Genomic DNA, 18,330 nt, shown 5'->3' with positions numbered 1-18,330 from the left:
GAGCTGGTGGCGGGAACCCCGCAGGGCTGCGCTGCCGGGGGGGGGGGGGCGCTAGGGGAAGCCCCGGCGCAAAGTTACTTGGGACTTCTGCCCTCATCGAGCGGGCAGGCTGAGCCTGGACTCCGCGGGCGCCGCCCCCAGGCGGATACCCGTAGTCCACGCTCCAGTCGGGTGCCTTCGGTCCGTCGGAGGCCCGTGGTCATCTCGGGCCGTGGGCGGGGCACGCTCGGGGCGCGCGGCTATTGGGCGGCGGCTGGGGCGCGCGCCGCAGCTCCCCCGCGCACGCTCCTTGCGCCTCGCAACGACGCGCCTGGGCGCCGCTACGGCTGTGCCGCACCGCGCGCCGGCGATTGGCGGAGGGGCGGGGACCGGGGCGGGGCTGCCCGCTGATTGGCCGCGCCGGGCGGGGGCGGGCCGCGCACGCACTTAAGGGGCGGTGTCCGGACCGCGGGCGCTGGTGCCAAGATGTCGGCGACGGCGTTGCCGGAGCTCAAGCGGATCAGTCGGGTGGAGGCGATGCGCCTGGGCCCCGGCTGGAGCCACTCGTGCCACGCCATGCTGTACGCCGCGAACCCGGGCCAGCTCTTCGGCCGCATCCCCATGCGCTTCTCGGTGCTGGTGAGGACGCGGGCGTGCGGGCGGCTGGGGTCGGGGCGCCGCCGCTCGGATCCGCGCCCGTGACCTGGAGCTCCGTTGTAGATGCAGATGCGCTTCGACGGGCTGCTGGGCTTCCCCGGTGGCTTCGTAGACCGGCGCTTCTGGTCGCTGGAGGACGGACTGAACCGGGTGCTGGGCCTGGGCCTGGGCTGCCTGCGCCTCACGGAGGCAGACTACTTGAGCTCGCACCTGACCGAGGGCCCGCACCGCGTCGTGGCGCACCTGTACGCGCGGCAGCTGACGCTGGAGCAGTTGCACGCCGTGGAGATCAGCGCGGTGCACTCGCGGGACCACGGCCTGGAGGTGGGGCCGCCGCCCGTGCCCCGGGCCCCGCCCCCCGCCCCGGGGTTTGGCTCTGGCCCCGCGGAAGGCACCGATGGGTAACACGTCCCCCTGAGGGTTCCCTGGCCGGGCTGGGAGGGTGACGCTGTCTCAGCTTCGGGGAGGAGAGAGGGACCAGGGGTCGGGCAGGGTGGGAGGGGGGCCGGGGCGCCCTCGGGGCTGTGTTCCATCTGCCTTGCTGCCTGCCATTGCCAATCCTGGGAGTGGGGGCGTGGGATCGGTGGGAGGCTGGGAAGGGGCGGTGCCTGCTCCGGGGTGTGTGAACTGCAGAGTACAGAGGTCTGGGTTCTCGTGGTGGGGGCACGAAGGCTCTTCCTAGTGGTGGGTTTCATTGCCTAGAAGGCCTGGGAGTGACCCTTGGGGTATTTGGGATTCATCAGGTGGAAGAGGGAGCATGGGGTCCGGACTGGGGGCTTCCAGCCAGGGAGGGCAGGGTACGTGCATGGCGGGGAGGGAGGGGGGCGCGGGGCGGGGTGCGGTTTGAAACTCGCTGGGGGAAGGGAAGGGCTGCACTTCCCCGAGAGAGCCGGCTGGCTACCCCCCACCCGTTAGGGCCTACATTCTGTCGACGACCTGGCTGCCCTACCCCAGGCCCAGCAGCTCACCAGTTCCTCCTGCAACGGCCCTGCCGTCCCCGTGGGGCCTGGTCCCAACCCTAGTCTCCTCTCCGCAGGTACTGGGACTTGTCCGCGTCCCTCTATACACCCAGAAAGACCGAGTTGGGGGCTTTCCCAACTTCCTGAGCAATGCCTTTATCAGCACAGCCAAGTACCAGCTCCTGTTCGCCCTCAAGGTGCTCAACATGATGCCGGAGGAGAAGCTGGCTGAGGCCCTGGCCGCTGCCACAGAGAAGCAGAAAAAGGCCCTGGAGAAGCTGCTCCCGTCTTCCTCCTGAGGTGCCCCCCCCAGCTCTCTGCCTGTGGGCTGTTCTGCGGGCGTGTCTTCTGGCATGTGCCACGTTTGTCCCACCTGACTGGGGGAGTGGGCACCTTGTCTCCCCAGTGCCCCGAGCAATTACTGGGGGCGGCATGGGCACACCCATGCTGCGGAGCACTCTGCACGTCTCATTGTGGACTGGGGCGCCCAGGGGCTGTCTGACAGCCCGGTGGGTGCACACACTGCCCTGGAGAAGTTGGTTTGTTCTCACGGCAGTTCTGTTCTCGAGGAGCCACCCCTGGGTTGACTCTCCCGCATCCTGCCCTCAGCCAGTCCCAGCCTAAGCTAGGAGGGGACACTGTGAATTTTGGTTGTTAGCTTTACTTGTGAGTTTTCAGAGCAGCTGTACCTCCTTGGGTTTGGTCCCTGTGGACAGGCAGGGCCATGGGGCCCAGGTAGAGGAAGCTGTTGGAGGGACAGGGAAGCTCTGTGTCCTTCAATCCTGGCTACGGGCCTGGGGCAGACACAGGAGGTGTCCCTTCCGGGCTTCCCGGGACTGAGGGCTGAGGTGGAGCCTGAGTGGGGCTCGGGGCCCTTTCCCAGGCGGGGTGCGGCCCCTCCCTGTGGCTGCTGTGGCCCTGCCTGCCCTGGACGCTGGGCCATGAGCCTGCTCCGGTGGTTTCTCAGTGGAAGCTGACAGGCCTCCCTCCCCCGCCGCCAGCCTGGGTGCCTCTGCTCCAGCCTGCTCTGAGAGCCTCCCCCTCTGTTGGCAGCACCCTCTGCGGGCGCCCCCAGAAGTCGGCCTGGCAGCACCAGCCGAGTGTGCGGTACAGCAGTGGAGCCGCCCGGGCCAGGAGGGTCACCTCTGGCGGTCTCCTCGGTGCAGAAAGACTTCTCAGTGAAGCTGGCGGGTTCTGTGGCGCTGGCCTGGCTGGTAAGGACAGCAGGTTCCTGCCCCCGCCTGGGCACCTGCCTTGGAGCCTTGGTGCAGTGCTGGCACGTGTGGGCAGGAGCACTGGCTCTGTAATAAAACACCTGAACCTCGTTCCTCTGATTTTCTGGGGCGTGCTTCACTTGCTGGGTGGCTTTGTCGGGAGGGGCTCTGTGCACTGGTGGTCCCGCCGCAGGGCCAGGGATGGGGCAGCGCAGGTCACCCTGGTGGCCCCGCGCCTAGCACGGCGCGCCCTCCCCTCACTGTGCCTCACCAGCCAGGACCGCAGGCCAGCACCGAACCCGCACCACCACCGGACTGTAAGTTTTATTTTCCCACAAATGACCTACGCTGCCCAGGGGCCCCAAGTCTCCCCATCTGGGTGAACCTCAGCGTGGCGTGGGGATGTTCCCCGTGGCCCTGCCTGCTCCCCCGCCTGACGAGAGGGTCTGACGAGAGGATGAGAGGCCCCGTCCTGCCTCGCTGCGGGCGTCACTGCCCTGCACCGGCCCTGCCCGGCCTGCCTGCTGCTGCTGCTGCTCCTGGGCCTGCTCCTCTGGCCACCGCAGCTGCCCGCGCGCTGCCCTCCTGTCCTCGGGCACACAGCTTCAGGGTGGATCAGTCACCCCACGTCCAGTTCTGAGAAGGGAAAAGGCAGACTGGAGGGGGCTCCCTCGGCTGCCCTGCCGACCCTGCTCTCAGGGCCCGTGGCCACCAGACACTCACCGTCCCCCAGCTACGGCTCCCGCCAGCTCTCCTTCCCGCTCAGCGCCTGCAGCTTCTCCAGGCTCTGGGTCACCGAGCACAGGACTCGCCCTGAGGACGGGAGCACACAGTCACGGCTTCACGGGCCGGGGAGAAGGCACGGCGGACCTCGCGGCCGCTGGGCTGCAGCCCATGGACTCACCCATCTCCCGGACTCGCTCCTCCAGGGCTCCCGACAGCTCGGGAAGGCTCAGGGCCTGCAAGGAGGCCTGCCAGCCTTTGGGGTCTGTGGAGCAGAGAGCCGGGTGGGTGTGGGTTCCGGGCGGCCTGAGCCACTGTGACAGGACTGGCCCTCTAGAGCCACACGTCCCTGCAGTGTCAGCGTGTTCTCTGCCCACTTGTGAAGCAAAGTGCTGATGACCAGTAGGGGCCCGGCCCAGGGCTGAGTGTGCGAGGGCCAGCCTGCTGGGCTGTGGCGTCTTGGACGTTGCTGGCAGCCGAGGCCCTCCGGGAGAGACCGTGAGGACGTGGGTGTGCAGTGTGAGGGGACCGGGGAGGCGTCCACATGACAAGCACACAGAGACAGGTGGTGAAACCCGGCCTGGGAGGCGGCCCACCCCGTCCGTCCGCCCCACAGCCGGGATGCCGCCCTCCCTACCTGCTGCAGGGAGGCCTGGGCTCAGGGGGGCCTCACGCAGGGACTCGTCCCGCCTCACTCGGGCTGACAGCTCAGCCTGACAGGCCCTGCCAGACAGACACCGAGCGCCGGTGAGGGGCAAGGCCAGGGCGGCCTGGAGTGTGGGGTGGGCTCCACCTGGGAGCCTCTCTGAGCGCCCGGCAGGGACGCCCATGGGGGCCCCTCTGCTGCCTGCGAGGAGGGACAGCCTGGCGTGGCAGCTACTCCAGGAGGCCCTGAAAACCACCCACTGGTGGGAAATCCGGAGGAAACGAACAGAGCCTGGTGCTGGCCGGGGCTCAGCTGGACACCCACTCACCGCAGCTGGTCCAGGACAAGCGTGGCATCCTTGGCAAGGGCCCAGGTCTCCTGCAGCTGTGCGTGGACGTCCTTGCGGGCACCGTCCTGCTCCAGGAGGCAGCTCTCCACCACGGCCCGCAGCTCCTGCTCCTGGGACACTAGGCCTCGCATGGCCTCCACCTCCTCGCAGCGCTGGGGCAGGCGGGAGAGCGCCTCAGGCTGCGTCCCCCCGCCCTGGCCCCCACGCCTGCTGCTCTGGAGGCCCATCTTCCTCAGCCCCGCCCCAAGCCCGCAGTGTGCCGCCTGTGCCCGCCCTCCTGGGCACCCCCTCCTGCCCCTGAGCTGTCACCGGTCCAGCTGCTGCTCTCTGCCGCCCCCTGCCCCGGCACCGCCCTCACCTTGTGCAGCTGGATGGCAAGCTCCTGCATCTCGGCCTCCAGCCGGTCGGCATAGGCCAGCTCCAGGGCATCACTGGGGGGGCGGGCGCTGCTGTGCCAGCGGGCGATGGCAGACGTCATTTTCCTTTTGGGCCCAAACAACCTGCAGCAAGAAGGACACCGCTCAGCACCTGCTGTTGTGTGGAGGTTCCGTGGGCCATCCTGCCAAGACCGTCCACTACAGAGGCCCCAGCCTTGAAGGGAGCGGGAAGCCCCCAGGATCCCGGGAGAGAGGACGGAAGTGTCCCAGGGAGTCATGACCCCTCACCCTGCCCATCGCCTTGCCCGGCTCTCACAGCATGGAGAGCCAGGCTGCTCGGATGCTCTCAGGGTCAGGGTGGGAAGCGTCTGGTGCCCTGAGCACAGTGGCGTCCGCCAGGCCAGCTCGGGTCTCAGGACCCAGGCTGCCAGCATCCGAGCCAGGAGCGGCTGCTGGAGTAGAGGGCAGCTGATAGCAGGGAGAAGCCGGCCTCTGTACGGGGTGACCCCCCCATGCTGGGAGCTGTGACCTCAGCTGGCCACAGAGGCCCGCACTCACGTGATGCCGATTTCCTTCAGGTCGCTCTCAGTGAGGGTCAGGAAGATGCGGAGGTCCACATCCTGCTCCTCAAACACCTGCAGGTACTTGAGACAGCCGATCTGCTCCAGCAGTGTGGCAAGGTCCTGGGGGCAAGCAGGCCGGCTCAGGAAGGGCGGGCCGTGAAGACGTGGGCAGGACAAGGCCCACCCTGCACGCGGGCCACCGTCCTCCCGCTCAGCACCCGGCCCGTCCTGAGCCTGCTGACCCCCAGGCATCGCAGGGAGCCCAGGCTGTCCGCTTTGTGTCCTCAGGCACGGCCTTAGGGCGTCCAGGGACACGCTAAGCCCATTGCTGTTCCCAGGCCAGGCTCATCACTTTAGCAGGAAGCATAGCCTGTGGCAGGCTGCGGCAGCGGCCCTCAGTCTCCGCTGCCCGGGACTGTTTCCGCGCCCCCTTTCGGGGAGAGGCTTCACGGGATGTTGCGTCCTTAGTTAACATGTCACCCCATGTTTTCTGGGCTCCATGGACTCTGATGAGAAATACACTGTTAAACCGTCTGGAGGTCCTCACATCTGTGCTGAGTCACTCATCTCTTGCTCCAGGACTGTTTTCTGACACTGATGGTGATGTGTCCAGGTGTGGCTCTGAGTTTAACCAACTTAGAGCTGATTTGGCTTCTTGGATGTGCAGATCCATTTTTTTATCAAACTGGGAAGTTCTGGCTTTTGCCAGGAAGGATGATCCCCAATGCTTCTGCTGGGACCAGCTCACGGCCCCTACCTGGCTGATTCTGTTCGGCCCCAGTGCTGCCTGTCCTACTTCTCGTCTGTGGTGTCGAAACCTGGCCTCCCCCAGCATCACTGAGGTCCAGGCCAGAAGTACCAATGCCTGGTGTTTGATGCACGAGGGCTTGGATCCCAACCAAAGCGTCCAGGGTCTGAGATTTTTTTTTTCTGAACTCGCACTCCCGTGCCTATAGCCCTCCTCCAAGGTTTCTTCTGCAGGGGGCCCCGTGGCCGTTCGGGGGACAGTCCCGAGTGTCACCTTCTCTCTGCCTCTCGTGCAGCTTGTCCCTGTCGCCTGACATCAGTGCTGATGCTGGTCCAGCGTTTCTCCTCCCCAGGCTCTGGGAGGCTGAGATGAGCATGGAAACCAGGGGACGAGACAGGAACCTCCGTGGAGGGACGGACAGATAGCCTGCTCCTCTCCCCAGCATGAACCCTCGGCTGAGTAGTCTTCTAGGTCGTGTGGAGAATCCCGCCGCCCCACCCTTCTCAACAGTACCGGCCCATAGGAAGTACCAATAAACACCTCAGCAATCCAAGACCGCCCGTGGCTTTACCTGAGGTCCTGAATAGGGGGGCCTGTCGGTCTGGGGGCTCGCTCCCGGGGCACAGGACGTCGCGGCGCTGGGAGCCCACTGGCTGTCGCTGCTGCTGTAACGGTTCTTGGTCTTCACATAACTTTTAGTTTGTTTGCGAACCGAGCTTCTCCGCACGTGATCCGAATCCTGGGTGAAAGGTGTGTTTACAGTGGCTCTGGGCTGGCCCGTCCGGGCCCCACTCCGCCGCCAGCATCTGGCCTCATCCACACTCCCTCACCTCCTGGGGACACTGGGCGGTCTGAACCTTCACCAAAGCCCCACCTGCCACCTTGGCCCCACAGAGCTCCAGATGCCTCTGAGACATCCTGACAGCCCCGCTCACCTGGCTGAGCCGTCAGGCGCTCCCACGACGCCGGGCAAGGAGGGGAGGGGAGGGCAGGGCAGGGTTACCTCGTTGCTCTCCAGGGAGGCCTCGCTGCTGAGTCCCGGGGCCCGGGCCAGGCCCTCGCTGCTGCTGCTCCGCACGACCCCAGGGTTGGCAGAGAAGGCCTGCTCTTCTGACGGAGGGGAGACAAGGGCGCCTGACCACAGGCCTGGCCGTGGCAACGTGCAGCCCAGCCCAGCCCCCACGCTGCCTGCCACCTTGTCGCTTCTGCTCCATGCTGACTGCTGGGCCCACGCACCCTCCGCACACAGCAGGGCTCGTCTGCCCTGTTCTCGGAGAGACCCAGGCATTGCGCAGGGCGGGCGGCGAAGGAACACACAGACGTTCCCAAGGACTCGCCACTCCAGGGGCGAGACCTGTCTGTCTGCACCGACCCCTGGACCGGCTCAGAGACCCTGGCCCCACGCCGGACTCCCCTCAGGAGCCCCCGCCCGGCCTGCCGGGGGAGCGCACCGCGGCTGCTGCTGCTGCTGCTCTCCACGTCCCGCTCGTTGATGGGCGAGGTGACATCCCTGTAGCACAGGCCGCCCCCCTCCAGGGGGTGCTCGTCGCTGCTGTTGAAGCTGACGTAGCCCCGCGGAGGCACCTGCTCTGTGGACAGAAAGGGGCACATAAACCCCTGCACACGAGAGGCAGGAAGCGTCCTTCTGCACGTGACCACCTCCTCCTTGGGGCCTTGGGGAGGGGAGCCCCAAGACAGCACTGTCCACTTGCTGCTGCAACCTGGACAAGTTGCGCCATCGACAGGCTCCAAGGGGTCCCCGACAAGTGTGTGCCCAACAGCGGGCGCACGGCCACCTCTCCCTCCAGCCACACTGACGCCTTGCCGAGAGGAGAAGACCGTAAGCTGTGTTTACAGACTGCTGGGCCAAAGGAGAACTGTGCCACAAAGCGTTCCTGTAGCTGGAAACACACACCCCTTGCCAAATGACCTGGCTGAGCAGGAAGCTGAGGAGCTCTGGCTAAACGTTAACAGCGAGCCAGTGAAGTATGTAACCTGTGAGTGTATCTGCCTGTGAGAAAACGAGGGGGAGAGGCGAGACACAAACCCAAGTGTTTAACCCGCTTTGCCCCTCCCCGGTGGCTCAGCTGGTAAAGAACCACTTGCAATGCGGGAGACCTGGGTTTGATCCCTGGGCTGGGAAGATCCCCTGGAGAAGGGAACGGCTACCCACTCCAGGATTCTGGCCTGGAGAGTCCCATGCACTGTATGTCCACGGGGTCGCAAGGAGTTGGACACGACTGAGCGACTCTCACCTCACTTGCCCCTCCCCACAGAAAGTGTGTGTGCGCAGAGTGCCTGGCTGGTGGGACCAGGGGTAACTTATTTCCTTCTTTATACCTTTATCAACTGCTGGGGAAGAGAATACACGTGCTTACAAAAAGTTAAACTATCACACAGTGTAAGAGGAAAAGCAATCCCCTGAAAGGCCACAGCTGAGACTGGGGGGGCGTGGGGCGCTCCTTCCCCCCATCAACCCCACCCCACCCCACCCCCGCCACAGCGCGGGTGGGACAGGCGGCCTGGGCGCCCCCGAAGGAACAGACCTCATCCCAGGGTCCTGTGCTCCCAGCCGCCAGGACTACCGCCCGCGCCCTCGCCTGAGGCACAGCTCTTGGTCAGCCCCCGGCCCTGGGAGGAGGTGGGCCTGGAGTTCCCAGCCAGCACCAGGACCCCGACCCAAGGGTCTGAGAAGGGAATCAAGTCCTCACGTGGTCTCCTGGCTGGGATGGTCTCCTGGCTGGGAGGGAGTTCCCAGGGTGGCCTGGTCACTGACGAGCAAGACACCACATCTAAATCTGGTCACACGGCCCAACCAGCACAAGTGTGTCAACCCCGACATGCCCCAAGAACTCAGCATCTGCTCCTCAAGAGCACTGCACTCAACACGCAGGACAGACGGTCTGACAAAGCTCAGGGGATCTGAACGCTTGGGGTCTGAGGTTCTGGCCCACCAGGTGTGTTTACCTTCTGGCACTTCTCACCCCCGTGAGACCCACCCCCTTGAGGAACGGATCTGAGCTCAGCGATGCTTCTCCTCCAGGAGAGAAAGTTCTATTTGTAATTCTACCTGACAGAAAGGAAGTTTAAAGGAAGGCCCAAAGAGCCAGCTGGGGCCTGGCGTGCCTCCGTCCCTGTGACCCATTCTGAGTCCTCAAGCGGCTGCTCCCACCCAGCTGCCCGGGGGCCCCATGTCGCAAGCCTGAGTGCTCACTCTCTGGGACGGGATCCCAGGCTCCGGGGTCATGGGGCGCTCACCGTAGCGAGGCTGCTGTGCCCGGCCCCCGAGTCCGATGGCCGTGATGCGGGCCAGGGCTCGCGGCCCCTCATGGATGCTGAGCCCCTTCTTGCGGCAGGGCCTCTGTCGCGGAGGGACAGAGCCACACTCATCTGAAGAGCTCAGATCTTCGTATTTTTCTGTGGGTTAAGCACCAAGATTCAGACAGCCTGACCAGTGATAGACTAGACTAATCTTCATAACAAGCTGGAAGAAAAATCATCATAACTGATTTTCCTAAATTAAGGAAAGTGTTCCCAGGCTGTCACCTGCAAGAAATGCCACAGTGGGCGGGTCCAATGCTCGGGGGGCCACAGGGATGTGGGGGGGAGGGGGCACACAAGACTGCCGAGCATCACGGGGGTCCAGCGCATCCTCCTCTCCTCAATGTGTGTTCTCAGCCTCAACAACGTGCTGGGAAACAAGGGCCACGTGAAGGCTCCTGTGCTGTTTCACTCAGGTTTTCAAATCACCACCCGTCTGAGCCGAAGAGCTCAGTGTGCCCACGGTCGTCAGCACGTTATAGCTTTTCATCGCTTTCCAAACATCGTGACGCTTAGAAGGCACATTTCAGCAGCTTATTGGTAGAAGCTCCCACTGGGGAGGGTCTCACTCTGGAGCCAGAGGACTGGGGCAGAGACAGAAGCCCCTGGTGACCACTGCATCCCCCGGGCCGTGTGTGCTGCCTAGACAGGAGGGGAGCAGCTCACTGAGACGTGAGCTGCAGGCTCAGCCGGCCGCTGCCCGAGCGCCCCCAAGCTGGGGCAGTGACCCCGAGTGGACCTCTCCCTCACACTCCACAATCCATGCCTCCAGGACACTGGGGCCGTCCAAGCAGAGGGTGAAGGAGCCACAAAACATGAACCTTCAGGGAGGGGAACCAAGGCAAACGTGGCTGCACGACGCTGAGCTGCCGCAGCCCCTGTCCTTCAGCGGAAGAGCCAGCACCAGGTGCAGCCCACGCCCCAGCAGGGTCAGAGCTGGCGGCCACTCCCTGCGTGCAGGGGCTCAGCGCCCCGTTCACCGTACAGAGACTAGCGGGTCTTCAAGAAAACCACAGCAGAGAAACGAGGGCAAAGGCCAGGCCCAGACAGGGTCACAGGAGAATCCTTCAAGGACCATGTGGGACCAATGCTCCATACACCGTTCTAGGGCACAGAAAGGAAGGGGAGCTTCCAATTCTGCTTATGAAGCAAGTTCAATACTGAGACCCATAGCTGGTAAAGACAGAACAAAAGAGAATCACAGACCAGCATCAGTTATGAGTACCCACACAAAATTAATAAAATACTCGCAAACAAAATCCAAAACCACATTAAGAAAATAAGGGACTTCCCTGGTGGTCTAGTGGCTAAGACTCTGTGCCCCCAATGCAGGGGGTCCAGATTTGATCCCTAGTCAGAGAACTAGATCCCACATGCCACAAATAAGACTGGGCGCAGCCAAATAAAAACAATTTAAAAATATCGTAATGTGCCAAGTAGGATTTATGCCAAGAATGTAAAGTTGATTCACTTTTAGAAAATTCATTAATATACAGTGTTAATAGGTGTAAGGAGAAAATTCACAATCATCTCCATAGATGTTAAAAACACCTTTGACAAAATTTGGCACGTATAAAGACATTCAAGAATACAGGAAATAACGGATACTTTACTAACATGATGACACATATGCAAACTTTACTCTGCAAGCCAGCGTATTACCTAATGCGGCATTTCGGCTAAGATTAGGGCCAAAGTCAAAGTCCACTACCTCCACCTCATTCAACAGGGAACTAGAGGGACAAGTGAGTGTGATGACAGCAGAGAAATCGGAGGTGTAAGAATCACGGAAAAAAGTAGTAAATCTTGTTGCTATGTGCAGGTTTTATGGTAGTGTACCTGGGAAAAAACTAGAGAAGCAATAAATAAAACCATTATAAACTCCCAACAATGACAGAATCCAGTCAGGCAGCAGAACTCGGCACTGTGGACAGACATCCATCTCCTTCCTCTGTGGAAGCAGTTCTAGGCGACACAACGCTAATGAACTGGACACAAAACTAAAACATCTGCCTGGCAACAAACGCCAGAGCAAAGTCAAGGAACAAAAGCCAGAGCCGCCCCTCTGAGCTGCCCTCCTCCCGCCCACCTGCCCGCCTAGCCTCAGCTGGGCAGCCCCTCCCTCCTCAGCCCAGGGGGAAGAGGGGGCGCCGGCGGAGGCCGGGCTGCAGACGCCGCTACCTGGGCCCCGGTAGAGGCTCTTGGGCAGGGAAGGTGAGTGGGCGTCAATCAGCCCCACGATCTTCATGTGTCCGTACTGCCTGGCCAGCATCCGGGCTGTGGCTCCACTGTGGTCTCGCGTGTCCACTCTGACTCCCTGGGACAGTGTGCAGAAGGAGGAGAGTTAGGAGCCTCACCTACAGAGCAGCCTCACTCCCAGCTGCGGACCTTGGAGAAGAGGGCTGAAACGCGCGAGCCCCATCCACACGCACCACACTGCGCTGAGTGACAGGATCATCGCAGAAATAAGCACGCATTTATATATATAAACCTTTCAAATGTGTAAAACAAGTCTGCACACAGCACGTGAGGAGACTGTAAAGTCAGGGGAGTATGGTTACCTCTGGATCCACGTGGGGGTTGTACTGGGGTTACCTTCTGTACCGTTCTGTATGTTTAAAGCGCTTCACGATTCAGTGTCCTCACTGCCTTGAACAGGGTTCAGGTTGGTACGACCTGCTCTCTGCATAGCAGTCTGGCCTCATCAAGTGAAGGCTGTCCTTAGGCTACATCCCAGACTCCTGCTTTCAGTACCCAACTGTACAGACGTGCTCACACACGTGTATGATGTATCTGTGCAGACCTCCTGCAGGGCGCTGAGTGATGGCAGACACGAACTGAAGCCATCAGCAGGCCAGGGTTGGAGAACCTGATTCAACCATAAAAGGGAGCACTACGCTGCCACCCATGAGAGCGAGCTTTAGGTCCACTGGTGGAGAACAAGCCAAGACCAGTTTAAAAAAAATAAACAAGCTGGGGAGCAGCCGTGGGGAGAACATGGAGACGGAGACTGAGGCAGAGGCAGGAGGCAGGTGCATGTGCGCCTTTTGTCTCGTCCAGGCTTTTACATGTGCAGGTACTATCCCCAAATTCTTTTTCGGAAAGAGATAGCATGTTAACATTTTATGATGCAAAAAGTCCCAGGGACTTCCCTGGTGGTCCAGTGGCTAAGACTATGCTCCCAATGCAGGGACCCCACCTGGGTCCGATCCCTAGTCAGGGAACTAAGATTCCCACATGGCCCAACTAAAACCCAGCATAGCTTAATAAATAAATAAAATCTCACACACACACACACACACACACACATAAAAGAGCAACCCACTCCAGTATTCTTGCCTGGAGAATCCCATGAACAGAGGAACCTAGTAGGTTACAGTCCATGGGGTCACAAAGAGACAGACACGACTGAACATATGACAACAGGCAGAAAACCAATACAACACTGTAAAGCAGTTATCCTCCAATTAAAAAAAGAAATTTTTTTTAATTTATAAAAACAGAAATACAACATACAGAAATAACTGCACGCATGCTAAAGCTGTGTGTGCCAAGATATTTCCTGGAGCACTGCCTGTAATTGCAAAATGTTGGAAACCTCAATTCTACTAATAAGGAACTAATTCAACTAACTATGGCATGGATACTGTATGGAATACCATAAAAGGGTACAATGTCTATGTCACATTAAGCTACTTTTCAGAAGCTGTAGAGCAAACAGGCAGTAGAATCCCACTTCGTGCAAAGCATAAAGCCATGCGTCTGCAGGTGTCTATAGACGTGGTCTTTTATCAACCCAGTGGGCATCCTGAGGAGGAACGGGGGTGGCCTCCTGATTCTGTGTAAATTTTGTAAGTGACAGGATGATGAGTGCTACTTACTGTTTTAAATTTTTTTCCACACTTTTCAAATATTTTCAAAGGTATTACAGGAACAGGTGTCTACACTCACTCACAACTGTGCCCTTGATGCCTGATGCGGCACTCAGCACTGGGTATCCACAGACACTCAGTGAAAAATGTGTTGAATCAACGGATGCAGAGCCGTTATTTCTGTGTAGGAGAAAGTTTCTCCTGCAGTTTACAGTTCGGTGATAAGATGCCTCAGCTGCTGTGATGGAATTACAAGATAATAAACAGGGTCACTCACATGATTCAGAAAATACTGCACGATGATCTCATGGCCGGCAGCCGCAGCTTCCATCAGCGGAGTGAATCCATACACCGGCTCCCTGCAGGGGGACTGTGGTCAGACGGGGAGCAGGGGGAGTCCCCCTGCTGCAGACAAAACCTCAGCGACGGTGACGCCTCCCCCCAGCCTGGAGGGCTCCCTTGGCTTCTACCCCCAGCGCTAGTCTTTTGTTCCAAAGACAATCCACCTCCCGTCTCTGCTCCTTCATAGCTGTTTCCACTTGCTGTGACCTGAACCTCCACTTAACCACAGCAAAAAGCAGCTGTCGTCCCTCACTGCTCACAGTGAGCACCTCCTCTCCACCTCTCCAGATACCCCACCTTGCAGATCAAGACCCTCCAGGAACCCTCCCGGGACTCCAGGACTAACAATCGACCCTGCCCTCACTACAAGTACCTGGTGCTTGCTTATGCGTAACTCAGAGCTGAACTGCACCAGGCGCACGTTCACCTCTTCAGAGTGCCCCCTGGCTCTGACTAGTGTCACCCGGTCTAGGAGACAGGAAGCAAGCTAACCGCTGGTTTTCATGTTCCAAGACACATAGTTTTCATGTTTTAGCATCACTGAAGTCAATGTCAATAAACAAGTTGCAACTTAACGAGAAGCCCTTTTTCTCTTTCTTGGTGGGCTGGAGACCTACAGTGTGTGACCCCGGCTGACATCAGCCAGGGTGTGTGCAGTGTCAGGTGAATGCCGGGTTGAAAGAGGATTATCACAGTGACACGCTTTAGACAACAACACTACTTCCAGCTTAAAAAACTCAAGAGAGCTTTCGAAGTATCACTTCATACATGTATGTGGAATGATATATACATATACACACATGGAAGCCAAGAAAGAGAAACGGACTGGCATCTAACACGTGTCAGTTCAGTGCCATTCACTATATTAGGCCCCTGGCATATGACAGGACATGTAATTCCTCTAATAATCCCGTGACACAGGCACTGCCATCCTCTTCTCAGATAAAGGAAACAAGGCACGCAGAGCTTAAAGTGCTGCACGGAGTGTCACGTGACATACACACAAGAAATCCAGCACGCTCCCTGTGCCTCTGCCCTGGGCGGGACTGTCCCCTCCACCCCAGGTCTTGAGCCTGTCACACCGAGGCAGGGGTTCCTGCTCTCTGGCCTCCAGCTGTCTCGCTAGCTGCCCTCCTCAGTCAGCCGTGACCACCCGACTCCCACGGCCACTGACGACCTGGTAATGACCTCACGTTGGCGTTCGCTCCACTGTCCAAAAGGAACTTGACCATCTGCTGGTGCCCAGCACTGGTGCAGTGGAAGAGGGCAGTCCAGCCCTGAATGTCCTTCATTTCCAGCTCAGCACCTTGCTTCAAGAGAACAGAGAATGCCTGTTAAGGCCGCGTCTCCTCCGCACAGGGCAGGCAGGCACCCTCCAGGCCCTCCCACTGAAAGAATCAAAGTGATTACCCGAGCACACTGCAGTGGTTCCCTCTCTGCCGAGTGGCCTGAGGCCCTCGCAGCTCACCTGGAGAAGGAAATAGGCGATGCTCTCGTTGCCACAGCTGGAAGCCAGCATCAGTGGAGTCTGCCCTTCCGGGGTCGGCACATTCACGCTGACCCCTGCCTCAAGCAGGAGGTGCACGATGGTATCGTGTCCAATGTAGGAGGCATACATCAGCGGGGTCCAGCCACCACCATTCTTCTTATTCAAATCTAACTCTCTCCTAAACAAATGCAAGACATGCTAGACATGCCAGCCATCGCACACATGGGATTTACCAAACCCAGTGGCCAGGCCAGGCCAAGAGAAAGAGTGGGGAGTGCTGGCAGGAAGCAGAGTCAACTGCCACCCTGGACGTCACAGGGTTCAGGGGTGACTCCACTTTCTGGACCATTGCCTCTGCAAACTTGAGTTTGCCTCCATGCTCCAATTTCTTGTTCTCATCTGTGCTCTCTTCCTACTACCCCAAGGTCAGCTCTTCCTCCCTCCCACCAGCCACAGAGACAGTTCTTGCCCAGGGGAGGTTCTGCCCCCAGAGGACAGTTGGCAAAGCCTGGAGACATTTTTTAGCTGTCACAACCGCGAAGGGAAAGGTTACTGGCATGCAGGGGGCGGTGGGAGGCCAGGCGTGTGGCTCTGCATCTGGAGGTGCACAGAACGCCCCGCAGAGCAAAGGAGGAGCTCACCCAGCTTTCCAGCAGTGCCGAGGCCAAGACACTGCTGATTACACACTACTATTCGAAACTGCTTTTCTCACTGGTGCCCAGTACAACCATCCCTGACAACCACCTGAGAGAAGCAGCAGTAAATCTGAAATGAAGTGAAGTCACTCAGTCATTTCCGACTTTTTGTGACCCCATGGACTGTAGCCTACCAGGCTCCTCCATCCATGGGATTTTCCAGGCAAGAATACGGGAGTGGAAAAAAAAAAAAACGAATACTGGAGTGGGTGGCCATTTCCTTCTTTAGATCTTCCCCAACCCAGAGATTGAACCTGGGTCTCCTGCGTTGCAGGCAGACGCTTTACCGTATGGAGGCACCAGGGAAGTCCATAATCTACCCGTGGGTTAAATGTCTACAGCTGGGGGCCAGGCCTCACTCGCCTCCTGATGGCTCCACCTGGGATCTGAGCCATGGCATTCACACGTCCAAGAGGAAGTAACGCCTCCCAAGACCTCTTACCGCTGCACACATTCCTTCACCACCTCGTACTGGCCGATGGAAGCCGCCGTGTGAAGATCCAGGGGGACAGCTAGCTCCTCCCGGCTGACCTGCGTGCCTAGCCCGTGCCACATGGACAAGCTGCGGTCCAGAAGCTCTGGCTCACTGGCTTCATCGCTGAGCTCCGACATCGCTGTGGAGGGGGGCGCTGGGGTCGGTTGGGTCTTTCCTTTCTGGTAGTTCCAGGGGATGAAACGCGACGGTCACACTCCTGCCGCAGCAGACTGCTGCCCACAGCAGCTGAACGATCCTGGTCGCCGAACCTGAACAAGAATCCAAATCAGCTGAGTGTCAGTTCCGCACTCCTTCACAACACTCCTTCAGCCTTCTTTGGGGGTGTCTCTTCTACTCCCAAATGCCTCCTCCAGGGTAGGACCCACATTCTCTTTTATTAGACGCTTGCTCAGTTGGTAAAGAATCCACCTGCAATGCAGGAGACCCTGGTTTTATTCCTGGGTTGGGAAGATGCACTGGAGAAGGGATAGGCTACCCACTCCAGTATTCTTGGGCTTCCCTTGTGGGTCAGCTGGTAAAGAATCTGTCCGCAATGCGGGAGACCTGGGTTCAGAAAATCCCCTGGAGAAGGTAAAGGCTACTTACTCCAGTATTCTGGCCTAGAGAATTCCATGGACAGTCCATGAGGTCTGTCAGACCCCATGAGTCAGACACGATTGAGCGACTTTCTCTTTCAACTGCCTGAAACTGGGCACAACGCTGAGGGGCTATCAGAATCATGGAAGGAGAACTCGGATGCCCAGAGACCATAAAGCTACTTTATCACCCTGCTCCATGCCAGACGCTCTAAAACGACGGTCCTTTGTCCTTAGGAACAAAATCATATGCAGGTATATATCACTTATACTTGTCGAAAATCTTTTGCCAATCGCTTCTAGAATTTATCTCCAGGAAGTAGCACTGGGAATGAGATCTTTTAATTTTCCTTCCACCTTTGCGTCCTGTCCATCCGGTAAAATGCTAAGTATCCGTTACTTCTAAAGCACACCAAGATAAGCAAGTAACAACAACAAACGACGCTGGTGGTGACCGTCACGGCCACAGGGTCTGTAAAAGCCCGAGGGCACCGCGTCCTGCCCTGAGGCGTGGGCCTTCCGCTGGCTCCAGGCATCCCCACCTCGTTCTCGGGCCCCGGCGAGGGTAACCTAGGGAACTACCAACGCGCCGACGCCTCCTCCCAGTAACCTTACCCCGCACGTGGCTTTTCCTTCCCGGCTCCTCAGCTGCGAAGAGGACGCTCGGAGCTGTAAACTCCCGCGGCGAACCAGCGGCAGAGCTGGGACGCCCCGCGAACAGGCAGCAGGTGCGAGCACCAGGCAGGGGCCGGGCCGCCGCGGAGCCTCCCCGCGCTGGGCCTCGGGCCCCGGGCAGCCCTGGGGCTGCCACTCGCCGCCGCCGCCGCGCCCGCCCGGGCTCCCTCCTCGCCGGTCGCCGCCACAGCGCGCGGACCCAGCGGCCCGCTCCCGCCCCGGAAGTGGTTGCGGGAGGCGCGGAGCACGCCGGGACGCTCGCGGGTCCCCCCTGGCCTCTCCCGGCGCTGTGGATTTCTCATCCGTCCCGCACCCGGACCTTCCGGTCAGCTCGCCCGGCTCGCTGTGTGACGCCCGCGGCAGCCAATGAGCAAGGGGAGTCCGCCTTGCCCCGCCCCTCCGCTGGCCAGGAGAACTAATCGTGTTTCAGGAGAGGCAGGACGCGCCAAGTCCCGAAAGAGGAGCGGGGGGGTGGGGGGTGGTGGTGGTAAGGAGTTGGCCGTCCAGTGATGTAAGACTCTGCTGAACGGGGATTCCGAAGGCGGCGACGGCTTCAGTAATCGCGCCGCTGCCCAAGCAGGAGAACACGACCGAAGAGGCGCAGCGGGGCCGTTTTCGTCCCTGTCGGGGCCGAAGCGGCAGCTGCGGAG

The 18,330-nt window shown here is 59.8% G+C and overlaps 2 protein-coding genes across 9 annotated transcripts; one reads left to right on the top strand and one right to left on the bottom strand.

Moving 5' to 3' along the window:
• The first annotated feature begins 399 nt into the window (after positions 1-399).
• NUDT16L1 (nudix hydrolase 16 like 1) lies at positions 400-2,920 on the top strand. 3 transcript variants are annotated; one of them, XM_043456648.1, is made up of 4 exons: positions 400-618; positions 700-960; positions 1,793-1,895; positions 2,649-2,920. In XM_043456648.1, exons 1-3 carry the CDS (start codon positions 466-468, stop codon positions 1,892-1,894), a joined length of 516 nt encoding a protein of 171 aa, XP_043312583.1. In that variant the 5' UTR covers positions 400-465; the 3' UTR covers position 1,895; positions 2,649-2,920. The 3 variants fall into 3 exon arrangements, with proteins under 3 accessions (XP_043312583.1, XP_043312582.1, XP_043312581.1); XM_043456647.1 differs by having other exon boundaries at positions 405-618; positions 1,673-1,934; XM_043456646.1 differs by having other exon boundaries at positions 415-618; positions 1,673-1,895.
• A 197-nt stretch (positions 2,921-3,117) lies between these two features.
• ANKS3 (ankyrin repeat and sterile alpha motif domain containing 3) lies at positions 3,118-18,001 on the bottom strand. Of its 6 annotated transcripts, XM_043456644.1 has the most exons (17): positions 17,621-17,998; positions 16,377-16,678; positions 15,219-15,417; positions 14,939-15,060; positions 13,686-13,767; positions 11,718-11,853; positions 9,474-9,632; positions 7,667-7,804; positions 7,219-7,325; positions 6,787-6,954; positions 5,463-5,587; positions 4,886-5,027; positions 4,507-4,679; positions 4,170-4,255; positions 3,714-3,797; positions 3,533-3,622; positions 3,118-3,445 (listed from the first exon to the last, which is right to left on the bottom strand). In XM_043456644.1, exons 2-16 carry the CDS (start codon positions 16,544-16,546, stop codon positions 3,543-3,545), a joined length of 1,971 nt encoding a protein of 656 aa, XP_043312579.1. In that variant the 5' UTR covers positions 16,547-16,678; positions 17,621-17,998; the 3' UTR covers positions 3,118-3,445; positions 3,533-3,542. The 6 variants fall into 6 exon arrangements, with proteins under 6 accessions (XP_043312579.1, XP_043312574.1, XP_043312575.1 ...); XM_043456639.1 differs by having other exon boundaries at positions 3,118-3,465; positions 3,714-4,255; positions 17,621-18,000; XM_043456640.1 differs by having other exon boundaries at positions 3,714-4,255; positions 17,621-18,000.
• Positions 18,002-18,330: the final 329 nt, after the last annotated feature.

Source organism: Cervus canadensis, chromosome 32 (assembly GCF_019320065.1).
Source record: "Cervus canadensis isolate Bull #8, Minnesota chromosome 32, ASM1932006v1, whole genome shotgun sequence".
Classification (NCBI taxonomy): Eukaryota; Metazoa; Chordata; class Mammalia; order Artiodactyla; family Cervidae; genus Cervus; species Cervus canadensis.
Note: the sequence above shows the minus strand (reverse complement) of the source record. Positions and strands in the feature narration are given on the sequence as shown.

What these genes read in the sequence shown, in the direction of transcription:
- NUDT16L1 (XM_043456647.1), top strand. Translation starts at nt 466, where the DNA reads ATGTCGGCGACGGCGTTGCCGGAGCTCAAGCGGATCAGTCGGGTGGAG. An exon ending in CCATGCGCTTCTCGGTGCTG is followed by an intron (nt 619 to 699) that starts GTGAGGACGCGG and finishes GCTCCGTTGTAG; the next exon opens with ATGCAGATGCGCTTCGACGG. An exon ending in CGCGGGACCACGGCCTGGAG is followed by an intron (nt 961 to 1,672) that starts GTGGGGCCGCCG and finishes TCCTCTCCGCAG; the next exon opens with GTACTGGGACTTGTCCGCGT.
- ANKS3 (XM_043456639.1), bottom strand. Translation starts at nt 16,546, where the DNA reads ATGTCGGAGCTCAGCGATGAAGCCAGTGAGCCAGAGCTTCTGGACCGC. An exon ending in GGAGCGAACGCCAACGTGAG is followed by an intron (nt 13,768 to 14,938) that starts GTCATTACCAGG and finishes GTCCCCCTGCAG; the next exon opens with GGAGCCGGTGTATGGATTCA. An exon ending in GAGCCTCTACCGGGGCCCAG is followed by an intron (nt 9,633 to 11,717) that starts GTAGCGGCGTCT and finishes CTTAACCCACAG; the next exon opens with AAAAATACGAAGATCTGAGC.